Source organism: Chamaea fasciata, unplaced genomic scaffold (genome assembly GCF_029207755.1).
Source record: "Chamaea fasciata isolate MVZ Bird 193981 ecotype frontalis unplaced genomic scaffold, bChaFas1.0.hap1 SCAF_18, whole genome shotgun sequence".
NCBI classification, from domain to species: Eukaryota; Metazoa; Chordata; class Aves; order Passeriformes; family Sylviidae; genus Chamaea; species Chamaea fasciata.
Window position 1 is genome coordinate 10,986,594 of NW_027094103.1, and position 14,547 is coordinate 11,001,140.

Below are 14,547 nucleotides of genomic sequence, written 5' to 3' on the forward strand. Positions count from 1 at the left end.
TGCCTGTGGGAGCACATGAACTGCAGCAAATCTGGGATTCCCCAGGACTGAGCTCAGCACTTCAGCAGTGAGGGGATGGTACCCACAGGCATCATCTGCACCTATCCCAGAGCCGTGCCTAGAAATCATCCCTGCCTTGGCAGGGGTAGGAACTTGACTTCCCAGGACTTTATAGTAGATGGCTTTGTTGCTTGGTCTCTCGTTTGTTTTTATTTTCCCAATCCTGATGGATCTCCGTGCTGTGTTATTAAAGGGTTTTGCTACTGACAACTGTGTCATTAACAGCAATATTTTCAGTCTTGTTATTAGAAATACTTGCATCTTGGAGGATCTAGTGTTCATTCAGCAGCTGGGGGCTGAAGGTACTAATTGCTTGCAAGTTGTTTAGTCCTGGATTATAAATGGAAGCAGGGAATTAAAGACTTTCTCCACAGAACCAGAGGTTGTTTCAGACAGTTTACAGAAGATTTTCAGTTTGCGCTGTAGCAGCTCTGCAAGAATAGATGTTTGAAACTGTACTTGTGTTCATTATTCTTTCTGTTGAGGGTTTGTCACGTCTGGAACACCATTTGTTGGAGCATTGGCTCAAGACGGTGATAGATCCTTCCACATTTCTCCCCAAAATATTGGGACTGCTACCAAGAAAGTCTAGGAGTTTTTAACACAAAACCCCTTGGCATCTTGTGGGGGTAGAGTTGAGAAGTCAGGGAAGGCCTGATGAGAGACCCAAAGACCAGGAAACAACGAAACCAGCTGCAATCCAGTGTGAAATGTTCACTGAGGAAATACAGTTTGTTGGAGAAGGCTACTGTGGGGTTTCAGTGGAAGCACCCACTCAAAGAACAACTGCATTGATGGGATTTCATTTCATTGATTATTAAATGAAGAGATATCTCCTTTTAACCTCTCAAATAGGACAAGAGTCAGCTCAGTTACTCCTTTTAATTAAGTTGTAAATATTTGATAACAAATTGTATTTCGAATGATGTTGATCATTTCACTGAAGTAACAGCTCCACTAAGGTTGGACATTGACACCTGTGCTGAGAGACCTGCTGTGGGAAGTGGTGCTGGGGACTCCACAGTGTTCTGCTGGTAACTGCCTGGTTCTGAGCTGTCTTCTGCCACCACTCAGGTGTGGGGCCATGAAAGTCATTTCACTTTTCCAAGTTTCAGTTTGTTCATCTCTCAACCTGACAATAGGGTGGGTTGGTCACGCAAACCAGCCCTGTGTTTCAGCAGCCAGCCAATAAGTTGGCTGTGGGGACTCAGGTTTGCCTCAACGCGTGGTTTCCATTCTTTCCCCCAACCACAGAAATCTTTGTTTACCCAGTGGGAGCAGTGGCCCCAACTTCCTTGACCTTGGATTTGTTTTCCTTCCCAAAGACTAGGATGAGGATCATTTATTCTTTTAGTAGTTTGCTCTTAGTACAGACTGATGTATTTCGTGTGAGGTGCTGAACTACTTCGGCTGTGAAGTATTTATAGTGTTGATGTGTGTAGCTGCCACCCTACCCTTACGTGAAAAGAACTTTCATCTCTAGTTGATTGTTCTTGATTTGGAAGTAATAAACAGGCTGGATCACTGTAACTGAAATTATACTGACCAGAGAAGGAATGATGGAATAATTCTGAGAGCTGACAGAGCCATGAGCCACCCACTGGTTTTATATGCATCACATTTAGTGTGTGGAGTCAGAGCTGTGAACTGACTGAAACCTGGAACAGGTTCCCCAGAGAGGCTATGGAGCCTTCATCCCAGGAGATACTGAGGAGCCATCTGGACACAGTTCTGTGCAGCTGGCACTGGGTGATCATGAGGGTTGGACCTCCAGAGGTCCCTTGCAGCCTCTACCTCAGAAGTTCAGAAAAATGTATCCAGAGTGATGGGCTTGTGTTTCCAGGAAGCAAATTCTAGTGCTGATTTCTTTTCCTTCCTATCACTCTCCTACCAACTTGTCCTTAAAGCCTCAGTCCTGCCATCTGCTGTGGCTCAAGGACTTCCCAGACAGAGCTCTGCAGGCCTTTATGGTTGAAAAATTGTTGTGGAGGATCACTTTTGTGGCTGCTGGCTGGAAAACCCTCTGGGCTGAATGGCATTTTCCTGCTCCCTCACTGATCTGGAAGTGAGGGAAAGCTGCCACAGCTTTAATGGAAAGTACTGCACAGTCAGGAGAAAATTGACTGCCCCCCATGTTGCTTTGCTGTCTGCTGGTTTATAAATTGTAATGCTTTTCATTAAAAAAGAAGAGGAAAAAAAGTGTCAGGTCTCTGTGGGTCCCAGATCATTAGCAGGATCAATTCCTTTTTCACTGCAGAGATCAGAGGCTACAGTCTTGCATAGCCAGAGCTTCAGCTCCTGACAGACCAAGCAAACAATGCAGAGGCAGAAGAGCTGGTGTGTGGCTGCCTGAATTGCTGTGCCTGGATTTCCGTTGTGACAGAAGATTCTTTGGAGCCTGTGAAATTAATTCAGTCCCTTGCAGGATTGGGTCAGAACAGTCTCATCAGCCCCAGTACCGGAAATGTGAAATCCCTTACCTTGAGGGAAAGTGAAAAAGAGGTTCTTTTACAGTGAAAAAGATTTCTCAGTTACTTGAGGAAGCTGATCTTAGGTGATGAAACTTTCACCTCTGAAGGAGGGCTGGTAATAATTTGAAATCTTTTACATCTGAAGGTGTGTTCTGGTGCTGGTGTGAAGGAAGTTTGGCATGCCTCAGTCCAGTTCCACAACCCCAGCCCACCACCACTGCTGACATGGTTTGCAGCCATGCTGGAGGTGCCAGTCTGAGAGCCAAGTGTATGGAACAGACTGAATTTACTTCTTAGTCATGGACGTGGTTGAGTCATAAACTTGCGTGTGCTCAGTAAACACTGTAAGTGTCGGGTGAATAAATAGAAGAACTGATTTACAGAGGGTTGTAAGACTGCACGTCACAAGGTGCCCTTCTGCTGTGACTAGTCCTGAAGTGTGGCTGTGAGCATCCCATTTAACCTTTCACTGCTTTAACCTCTCATCCCCAGCACAGTGGGATTCAGGGGGTTGTTAAAATTTGATTATAAATTGCTCTGTAATGCTACGTAGCACGAGGCATTCTCAGTTCTTTGCTTTCCCTCTCTAGGGTGGATACACGCGGTTTATACTCCGGTAGATTCTCTGGTGTTTGGTGGAAATATCCTGCATAGCTTTAATGTTCCCATGCAGCTTCGCATCTATGAAATTGAGGACAGAACAAGGGTAAGGATACTTGATTCTCTTTTTAACTGAGCAGTTCTTTGTGACTGTGATCTGTCATAGCCTCTCCCTTGTATTCCCTTCTGACAAACAACAACTGACGGGATCTCTGTGTCAGAGTCGTTGAAACAAGAGGTAAACATGAAGTAATGAGACTTTCAAATGTTGGTTATTTTTAGTGGGATTTACTCATGTGCTTCCCACAGATGTGTCCCTTCTGTGTCTTTTGTCTGCCTGTTAAACTTTTATAAAACACCTTTGCTATGCACAAAAACATATTATTGCACTGTACAGACCTTTGTACCAGTATTTCTGGTAACCCTCTGCTTCTCACCTCTCTGTGCATGCCTGGGGTGGATGCCTGATCCTGGAGAATTTGGCTGCCCACAGCTGAATTGACAAAGCTGTGCAGAAATTGTGTATGAAATGACATCTCCTGTAATTGGCAGTCACTACAGTGACTTGATACCAAGCAAGAATTTCTTGGAATGGAGAGTCTGCGGTGGGACATTGATCTGAACGTTGTGATGTTCATCTGGCTCTAGCAGCTACCTGAGGGAAAGGCTGGGGGAGGTTACTGTGCCACCTCTTTGGTGGCAGTGACAATTTTATCCTTGGTTTATGAACGGGGCACCTACTCATCGTATCCTTTGAGTTTCTAAAAGCAGCAGAATCTGAGTGAAGTGACTGTTTTAGTTGGCAAGGCCGTTGTGCCATTCTGATATGAAAATGGACCAGAGGGATGTGCAGTCCAGATGGGGACTATTTTGGAGGCCTCTGAGACAGTGCTGACAAACCACTGACACAGGTGCCAGCTCTGGTGTTAATGGAGATTTGGGCTGGCAAAATGGCAAGAAATTGCCATTCTTCGTCACTAAAAAGTCTTAAAACGGTGTGTTGTGGACATCAATGCAGTTCACTGCTGTTCACCCCTACAAGAGGGCACAAATCTTGCTCCAAGTTGGCTTTTACCCCAAATTGCTTTCTTTGCAGTGAGAGTGCAGAGGCCTGAAGCAAATAGAAATTGTTTTGAAGTACATCTCTAACTCCGTGGGAGTGAGGTGTCCTCCTCCCAGCCTCCCTGGCTTCCCAGCGGGTACAAGGCCTGGTAATCTCCACATTGCCAAACAGTGGTGGGAGCACTCGGTTTCCTGGAGTGACTTTAATGAAGAGAAGCAAAAAAATGAATTCTTAGTGGAAGGGAGATGAAGACAAAAACTGAAATTTAGGGGGAATTAGAACAGAGGGGTGTGGCAGAGAGCTGAAGTAGAGGTAGGAGACCAGAGTGGATTCAGCCTGGCTTTGAACAGGTGAGAGTGTCAAGCGTCTTGAGAAAGTGCAGAGGGACTTGGACAGGAAAATGATGGTGACAGAAGCAGGAAGGGGCTCACCATGGCCTGGCAGAGGTGCTGGGCACAGGAAGGTTTCCAGAGTGACTGTCAATAAGAACCAGCAGTACATGCTGGGAGTACACTGCAGGTGTGCAGGGCAGAGAGGGTGTGTTGTTGCTGGGAAGGATGTTTGCACAGGCAGCTCACATGGAGAATGGAGAAGGGGAGAGACTGGGAGGGAGGATCAGTGCCAGAAACTGGTTATTTCCATTGAAGTCTTTGGGGAAGATGGGCAGGAAACGCTCTTTTTTCCCTTAAGTTGTATAAAAACTGACATTTTGTTCACACAGGACTTGAGCTACCCAAGATCACACACCTGGGGTTGTAGCTGCTCAGTTGTGCTTCATGTCAGGCCCTTCTCCTTGGGAAGCTGGGTGCAGCTTGGATTTTCTAAGCTTTTTATGCCGGCAGGCAAAACTCCTTGTAACAATCAAATATTTTGGTAACTTCCAGGAATTAATCAGCCAGTTACACTGAATTTTACTGGCACCCTGATCCTGTGATAAGGTTCTGGGAGTTGGGTATCTGCAACTTGAAAAACGTCCTGTCACCGTTGATTGGGAAAGGGACACTGCAACACTGGGAAATCCCAAATCAGACCTTCGTTCTTGTCATTTTTTGTTTAAATTTTCTTTGAAGTCTGTGTAGTTCTTTATAATTTTCCTTGCAAAAATACTGGAGTGCTTTAAAAAAGACCAATGAAAGCAGGAATCTTGAAGGGGAAATTGTTTCCAAACGGGATTCTGGTGTGTACTACATTATTTGCTTTGTCAATCAAATTTTGTCATTTCTTTGTTGAAATAATTCCATTCATACACTGGCTGGTCTGGCAGACTCAGTACAGTGTAGTTCACCCAAATTTGGCCGTGTGAGCATACTGCAAATGAGTTTCTCATCAGTATTGATCTTTCCATTGTGTATGGCACAGAAGTAAATTACATGATGTGATTGACAAAGTAATTTGCCACACTCAAATCAAAGTGTAATACAGGTGTGCTTCCCCTCTTCATTTTGCACAGAGCAATTTTATGGAGGTTTCGCTGTGTTTAAACCTGCTATGTAATGTTTAATCATCTTTGATTGCTGATATTCAAAGTCATTTTTATGCTAGGTGTAGTTGTTATTGTCTTAGCTCAGACAAGAATAAATACAGGGTTGAAATGGTAATGCTGATTTACAGCCTGATAAAATTGCCTAGTTTATATACTTGTCATGCTTATTCTAGCTTAATTCCTCATACCCCTGGGAGACTTTTTAAGAGGGTTGTAGCCATTTAAAAATAGTTTTAAGGAGTAATAAAAAACATGCCTATTGTTGGAAACAGCTCCTAATGTGCAATTGAGGTAAACAAATATTCTCCAGCCTTACAGTTCGCAGAGACTCTCATTTTGCAGCCTGGCTTTCCTGGAGGCCAATTAACAGCCAGTCAAACAGGCCAAGCTGTTGAGCTCTCTGCAAGCCCAGCTTGAGGAACTGCAGAGCAGGATGCCTTGCAGGGATTCGTCATTTGGCATAGGGGTGATACAGCTCTCTAGTATTGAAGAGGAAGAATGTGTCAAACTTACCCCCCAGTTCATCTAAATTTAACTGCCTGAAAATATTGGAACGTGGTGGGAACAAGGGCACTCTGAATATACGTAAGGTGGTCACTCACAGATGATGGTGTTTGCTATTCACTTGGTTTTCTGGATTGTAAGATAACATATTCAGTGGCTCGATTAATTTTTTTGTAAATAATCATAAACTGCTTTTCAATATTGTGATTGGATTGATTAAACACGAGTGGAGGTTGCTGATTTTAATGGGCATTGTGGAATAGATTATTACTTTTTTCAGGAAAACGTGTGCCTTACTTGCTTAGGGTTTTTGTTTTGTTTTTGGAGGGGTATATAAGTCTCTAAAATAATTTCACTTTGAACTGAAGAAATGGATCATATTCCAGAGAGGATTTTTTCTTGCTTTGCAGGAATAATTAATTTTTTTTCAGTGGATTGTAAATTATTAATCACAGAAGTTAGAGCTGGAAATGCCCATTAGATGATCCAGTGTATTTCCCTGCTGGTGGGGAATTTAGTCCTCTGGCAGTGTCTGTATCAGATATTACACTTCGAACTCATCACAGAACATTTTTAATTTTTTTCCTTCTTTCTCTTATTCCTCCTCCCCTGCCCATAAGAGTTCATTTGCCTGTGAGTGTACAATGGAAAGAGTATGGACATGCACATAATGCAGTTCACATCCGTTATAATTAATAAATGTTCAGGGATATCATAAAGAGCATATTCCTCTACACTTTTCCATAAGGCAAACTTTAAAAGTTTTTAAAGCACTGTCGGAGTCTCTTTACTGGCAGAAGGCCCTGTAGATCTCTGCACAGTATCTCTGTCTACAGATGGTAGAGAGAGCTCTTCCTTCTGAAGGTTTGTAAAAGCAAAGCCTTCTTGGGCAAACAGTGGATTACAGAGGCATGGAGGGATTTGCTGTGGGTTGGAACATTGATAGCGAGGCAATTAGGAACTCAAATTGAATATTAAAGATTGATATACATAATGGGAGCACTGCATGCATTACTGCCTTGTCTTTCACATTGAATTAACATTGGTAACAACTAAATTTGGTGAAGCTCAGAATCTGTCAACAAATGTTGAGCAATGATGTCTTTAATATTCCCAGGCATGTGGCTGAAAACCTTTTGAAGGCTGAGGGGTGGAAGGCGGCTTCCTGTTTGTAAGTCAATTCTTTGCAAATTTTGTTTCCTGCAGTGCTCTCTTGGAAAAATTTGAGTTCCTTTATTAGCATATATTTTAGCATGGATAATTTCCCCTGTGTTCCCTAATAGTCATAAGCGACTTGATCTCTTCTCTATGACAAATAACTAAACTAAAGGAGAAATTCTCTTCAATGCAAAAAGGCCCTGGGGTTAAATGTTCTCACATTTAGGGGGTTGTTGTTTGGCTGGTTGGTTTTTGGTTTTTTTCCCTTTTCTTTTTTTTCCCCTTCTCTTTTTGGTATGTGTGCTTTGTAACAAACCACACAGGGAAACATTTGGAAAGGTGCAGCAGTTCTGGATGCATGACCTGGAGCAACAAGCAGTTCAGATTTTCAAGCCGTATTTGTGTTGAATTTAAGGGATTTTAACTTCTGGGAATTGCCGTGCAGTATCTAATCCTACACTGTGATACATCTAGTGTGACAATAGGGTATATTTTCCCTTTGTTACATTTTGTTTTACTGCTAAGAGTGTTTGCGTTTCCTGTGCCCTGGGAACAGAGGCAAGTTCTTCGGCTGTCCACCTTGGGGACAGTTTTCAAATCTGGGCATTCCAGTAAGTCACTGATCTGCTCAAGTGGATTCTTTGATCACCGTGCAGGTGTTTGGACAGTTCCTGCTTTGCAGAGCTGAGTCTGAGTGTGCAGCTGCTGGGTTCGTGGTTCTGTTTAGGCTTTGGGCTTTTGGCTGATCTGTGGAGGGTGCTGGTTTGGGGTTTTTTCTGAGAGAATGCTCCTTTCTGGTGCAGTCCAGCTTTTCACTAAAGGTGGGTGTCCACCTCTGGGCTTAGGGAATATGCAGAGAATGTTTTAAAGCAGCTCCTGTAATCCCCGTGCAGTGTATGCACGTGAGCCTGTAAAATGCAGATTTCTGTGCCACCAGGAGAAAGAGGTGTACAGTGTAAGTACAAGTGCATGCAAGACGCATGGCATCCATTTTTAACAAATCACAACAAATACACATATCTTCCTGCATTTTAGAAGCTTCCCAGGTCCTTCTGTGGTACAGTGACCTTCTGCAGATAGAAAACTCTGTTGGAAAGGAAGGAAACCCTCTTTGTTTTCTTTTGTATCTGAAACAGCCTCACAAATAACTAGTGTTGGAGAATTCAGCTTTTTGTGTGAGCACAACAGGTCTGAGATGTAAGAAAAAGTACACAGCTTGACAGGATCTTTTGTCAAAATCCTGCTCTTCTATTCTTACTCTGTTTGTGGCAAAAGCTAACTTGCTACTAAAAGGTAAACCACATAAGGGATTTTTACTTTAGTCTGTAGTTGCCTAGAATTTGTGTCTTCATTTCTTTAATCAAATTGTTGAGACAACCACAAATGAAAAACGTGAATTTCCTGCTTGACTCATTTTAGGTAATGTTGCCATTTTGATAAAAATCCTGTGATAGTGTTTAGGAGATGAAAACCCATGCCTTTATTTTAAGTTTTAGTGACTAACATCTGTATGTGACCACCCTATGTTTATACAGCAGGTAAATAATTCTGTAGGGGCCATCCATCAGTTTCACGATTTCACAAGAACACAAACCCTCTCCTCTCCCACCACCCCAAGAGGATACAAATTAGTGAACCAAGAAATGATGCTGTCGTGGCAGGCAGGCTGGCTCCTCATTCCGTATGCTGGAGGCATTCAGCTCCCTGCTCCCACCCTCTCCCCTCCCCCCTCCTCACACTGTTTGTGCTCTTGATAACACGATGGGAATGATGACTGGCCCTTGTGCTGCAAACTTCTCTCCCTTCCCCATGGACTGACAGTGTTGATCTTGCTTCCAGGTGCACGCCAAATTCCGGTATCCTTTCTACTATGAAATGTGCTGGTATGTTCTGGAGAGATACGTGTCCTGTGTGACCCAGCGCTGCCACCTCAGCAAAGAGTACCAGAAAGAATCAATGTTAATTGGTGAGTGAATCCTTTGAGTGCAGATTCAGAACTGATGCTGCCACCTCAGGCTAGCTAGCTGCTGCTTTGGCTTCTGCAAAGCAGATTATAAATTGAACTGGAGAACTGGAGAAATTCTGATGAACTGTTTGTTTGTTTTGGGGTGGGGAAGATTTTGGACTCTTTAAGTGTTTCCATGAAGTACCAGCCTACTTCAAATTATATTTATTGAACGTTCCCTTAGCAAGTGGATCCCAGAAAAATAATTTTTGGATGTGTTTGTTCCGTGCTTTCAGTAATGTTTGTGTTGGGATGATCTGCCAAACAGTTGAGGATTTACTGCCATGTTCAGCACAGTATCTCAGTGGCCAGAAATGTGGGTATTGCAGATGTGCTCTGGTGGGGTGGATATTTTGTCCTTTTCTAGACAAGCTCCTCCACAGAACACACTGTTGTCACTAAACCTTTCTTCTTTCTCTTCTCTTTTCCTTAAATTCTTCTGTAATTCTCTGGTGACTGAGTTCTAGTTCTGCAGAAAAACAAACCCAAGAAAACACCTACACAGATCTCCATGATCTGTAACCCAGGTACAGGGAGGTCAAAGAAACCTTTACAACAAGAGCTGAAAATGGACCAGAGGAGAGACACACAGATGTGCCTGAGGCATTACCTTGGCGCTGGTGTGAGCTTTGCATCAATGTGTGACCGTTCAATTGTTGCTGTGCTGAACTGCCCTCTTTTTCCTCCTTTTGGTGGAACAAGGTGGTGGGCCATGTTCCCTCCGCTTTTAAGCACAAAATAGCTGAAAATAGCACAAGCAGCAGCTAAATCTTAGCTGATATGTGTTAACTGTGGAGGAGGACCAAAGTATTTCTGTGCCTTCTGCTCCCTGAGGCCACTTGGAGTGAGCCTGGCATGGCTGGTTCACTGCCCCAAGCTCTGGACAGAGGAGGGAAATGTTCACCTACAAGCACAATTCTTAGTAGAAGGGATTGAGGAGGTTACAAGCAGGTGTCACTCTCCAGTGAATTTTGAGTTCTTTACTGACCAAGAATAATGTAAGGAAGCCAAGAGTCTGTGTAGAGAGGCCAGGGGAAATTCCTGGGGTCACTGGGAATTTGGGTTCTTAACATTTTAGCTCTGAGAGCCTGGTCAGAAAGGTTATTTAAGCAGAAATTCTGTGTCCAGAGGAATTTTTCTCATAAGATCATCCTAGAGGAGGAAAGGATGAATTAGCCCTTTGGATCAGCTCTTCAGAAACTGATAACTGCATTCTTTGGAAAATAAGGAACAGTCTCCTGTTGTCTAAACCACTGGCATGGAAAGAGGCTGGTCCTGCAGGCAGGGTGGAGGTGCCAGATCAGCGACGTGTAATTTCAGAACAAATCAGATGTGGAGAGTGGATGGTTCAGGATATTGAGATGGGACCTTTTCCAGCTAAATCACCAGTGTTCACTTGCTGAGGGATGGGATATCCTAAAGACACAGTGTTCCAAACCCAACCTCTTTGTTTTTAAGCTTTTCTTCAGAGCTGCAAAGGCCCTTAAATTGTCTCTTCCTTAGGGACTTCTCTGTCTGCAAGCAATTTCTTGATTTCCCATGAGGGAGTATCCCTTGACAAAGAACTTCCCATTATTCTCCTTAAAGAGTAATGAAGCAAAGTACTTAACTTCTCCTCAAACCCCTCAGTAGATTTAATTGTCTTCTGTCCTTCTTGGTTTAAGAAAAAATTCTTCACATCCTTGTATTCATTGTCAGAAATTTCTCTTGAATAATCTAAATGTTTCCCCTGCTTTTAAAAAATAATTTCCTTGACATAGTTTGTTCTCAATGTCTACTTTCTGCTTTTCCTTTCGAGTGCCAGAACTGTCTATTTTTCACCCTCGAGTGGTGCTCCTTTCTCTCCTTTCTGGTGCAGTGGTTGTAGTGGGTCTCTGAAGTTAAGAAGGTGATTATCAGTAGAGGAGGACATTGATCAGAGAGAATGCAGGACACTGCCCACATCTCTGGGGTTCACCAGGGAGTAGGTTTCATAAAATTCGTGGAGATTCTGTTCTCCTGCATAAAGAAAAAAAAACAAAAAGAAAACAACTACTCTGTTGATAAAGAACACCACTGGAGAACACAGAAAACTGAGTTCATCAGCAGCTGGATTTTAACGATATCTTCATTCTTTCCGTACTGTGTTTTTATAATGTAGTATTTATTTGCTTTGACAAGAAGGCTGTTAAACTCAGAGTGACTTTCAAGACATAGACTGTTCGTGGAAGTGGATTTGTGTGATTGTGTTGTGATACCTCTGTCCTGATACTTGTATGCTGCTGTAGCAATTTAAATTGTTCTTTGTATTTCTGTTTTCTAAATGTCTCCACTCACAAAACTTCAGACAGGAAAAAAACCCCACCTCTGTGGAGGCACGGCTGAAACCTGGAGTCTTCCCACTCCCTGAACAAAAACGTGAGTGCAGCTCACAGTGAGGTGGAAGATGATGGCCGTGGCTTCCTCCCCCACTCCTCAGGCCCAGAATGAATTTCCAGGCCGTGTCCTCCCAGGCAGTGTGTGAGGCTGTTCTTTCTCAGATCTCTCCCAGGAGGGCAAACACTCAGGGGAATGACGACATGACAGCAATCACAGGCTGCTGTAAAAGCACACAGTCTTTTTTCTCTTTTCTTCTGCTTGTCTCTCTCAACTGGGACATTTGTCCTGCCAGCTGAAATCGGAAGGGAGCCTGTTTGGGTTTCCTACTAGATCTGAACGTGGGCTGTTTTTCAGGGTGGATATGTCTTCATTATTTTTACTCTTATCATGAATGAGTCTGTACTGGATGTTTTCAACCACAGTTGACCTTCAGTGAGATATGGATGTTAAGAGTGAGCTGACAAAGAGTAATTGGGAGAAGATCCTGGGCTATCAGAGACGTGCTTTCTCTGTAGCCTGCAGCTTTGAAGATTCCCATTGCTAAAATTTTAACAGGATGGCTCTAACTATATGTTAAGCCTGATGGATGTGGAAAATATGCCCTCTGGCACAGTGAAGGCGCCATGTCTCTGTTTTCTCCCCCTCTTCTCAGGGGATAGAATAGATTTGCTTATGATAGACAGGTACCTGAGTACATTGAGTGGTTCCTGTGTGGGGTGCTCCATGCAGTGATACATTTCCAGAATGCTCAGGGTTTTTCTGCTAATGAAAATGTCATTGCTGCCTTTAGCAGACTGATACCAACTGCTGCTCCCAAGTCACGCGGGCAGGGTTTGGAGCTGGGAATGGCAAGGTAGACGTTACACACTGGACTGTTCTAAAGAGTTCAGAAAGGTTTTATAATTACACCTGACCCCCAGCCCTTTCTTTTAAGGTCTGTAATATGGCAAGTTGCTTTTCGGCAAGGAAAGAAACTGTGTATAATTATTCTTGTACAAGTGGATAACTGCGAGGAAAGTTAAGTGGTGTGCCCAGAACCACAGGGAAGTGAACTGCCGTAGGAAAGATTTCTAATGCTCTGTCCAGTGGTCAAGTCTGTGCTGCTCCACCTCTTCACTGAGCTAGATCACAGGCTGGTGGGTATGAGCTGGTTTTATTTGCTTTGAGATGAGGGGGGTGAAGGTCTTTTTGCACTAAGTTGTGTGGGAGCCCGGACTGGCCAACCCCTCTGACACTGGGGTCCAGACCTGGGACTCACTGGTGCATTGACTCAGAATAAACAGTTGAGCTGAGGCAGGTGCTGTTTCCCACAGAGACTTTATAAACCAGAAACCTCCAAGTCAGCGGAGCCCTGGTAATACAGTGCTTAAAATGCACTTCTCAACAAAGTAAATGCAGATTATGCTTATGTAGGGCCTCAGCTCACAGCACAGTCACTCTGTCAGACAGTGTTTTCACTGAAATGAATAAATAAAAATCATGGCATGTTGCATTACAACAAAACACTTGAAAACACAAAATTGAATCTCTCTCACCTTGAAGTTATCCTTCCGTTATTGATTCCCTCGGTGCAATTTTTTTTTTTTTTTTTTTTTTTTTAAGATTAGCAGCAGTAGCAGACAGTTGTTGTGTTTTGAGAGCAGCCTGCTCTTAATCCGGTGGTGCACCAGCACTGTAATCCCCTGGTGCTCCAGAATTGCCTGGTACACTCCAGGTTAGCAGCGAGCCCCGTGCCCACGGGGGAAAGTCAGGCAAGGCACGGAGTGACTGCCAGGCAGGCAGGGGCACAGGGGGCAGCGTGCCTCCTCCTGGGAACCGGCCCCCACTGTGCTCTGGTGCTCCGCTCCTCTCCTGCCTTTTGTTTCCACAGATTAGAGCAAGAGACAAAAAGTGGAGATCTCTCTCGGCAGCTTTTCCTCCTCGAGCCGCAGCGTGACTTGGAGTAAATTATTCACACCTCCATAACGTGGTCTCCCTCGTTTTCTTTAGGCCTTGTTTACGCTTGTGCTTTGCCCCACTTACAGCCATTAGTTCCTGTTCGGCAGAGCTACGGCACAGGAGGACAGAAACACGTTTTTCTTTGTGCGGATTTATACCACTTTCTGTTAATGACACCGTCCTGGCAGCGTAGGGATGTGTATCTGCTTTCGCCCTCTCCTGTTTGATGCCAGATCACTGGCATTTTCTGCCATCGAGGCTGGGCTTTGTGCTTGAGTCAGTTGTAAAACAGCTCGCTGAGGCTGTGTGGCTCAGAGGAGGGGGCTCCAGCCCTGGATCCGAGAGCCTGGATTCTGATTCCTGGTTTTTCCCGAGATTTGATGTGTGACAGTGAGCAAATCGTGCTTTCTCCCAAGCATCTGTTTCCTCAGTTGTAAAACGGGAGAATGACATAAGCTGATTATGTAGCCTTTGAGGTGGGTACGTGTGCTTGCTACTGTGGACAAAGGAAAAAACAGTGTGAAATAAAAGTTGGGTAACTGAGTGGGTTTTAAATGTTCTGGTTAAGATATTTTCTAATCCTGTTTATTTTTCTAAGAGAAGCATGGGGGTGTATTAGCACAGAGCAGAGAGGAGGAGCTCCTTTGGAGTGCTGATGCCACCACCTCAGCACACAAAATAATCTGTGAGGCTTTTTTTGGAGAGTTGCAGGGAGGAAGTCACCCTGCCCTGTGGATGGAGCTGGATTTGGCTACACCCTGCCTTGCTGATTGCTGATATTTTCTGTGGCTGCCATCTTTTCACAGGCATTTCAGCCTAAACTTGCCTTTCAGGAGTCATTTTATGGCCATTTTGGTTTTGAGGAAAAACGCAAGCCTGTCTGAAGGAGTAGACTGGATTTTTTTTG

At 43.9% G+C, this 14,547-nt stretch overlaps 1 protein-coding gene across 6 annotated transcripts in view; it reads left to right on the plus strand.

The window, feature by feature from the left end:
- Positions 1 to 14,547, plus strand: part of KDM2B (lysine demethylase 2B) — a 106,120-nt gene that overhangs the window by 44,295 nt on the left and 47,278 nt on the right. For all 6 annotated transcript variants that reach the window (XM_066199835.1, XM_066199836.1, XM_066199838.1 and 3 more), the window contains 2 exons: positions 3,122 to 3,237; positions 9,179 to 9,305. In XM_066199835.1, coding sequence (XP_066055932.1) covers positions 3,122 to 3,237; positions 9,179 to 9,305 — 243 coding nt within the window. The remainder of the gene's footprint in view (positions 1 to 3,121; positions 3,238 to 9,178; positions 9,306 to 14,547) is intronic.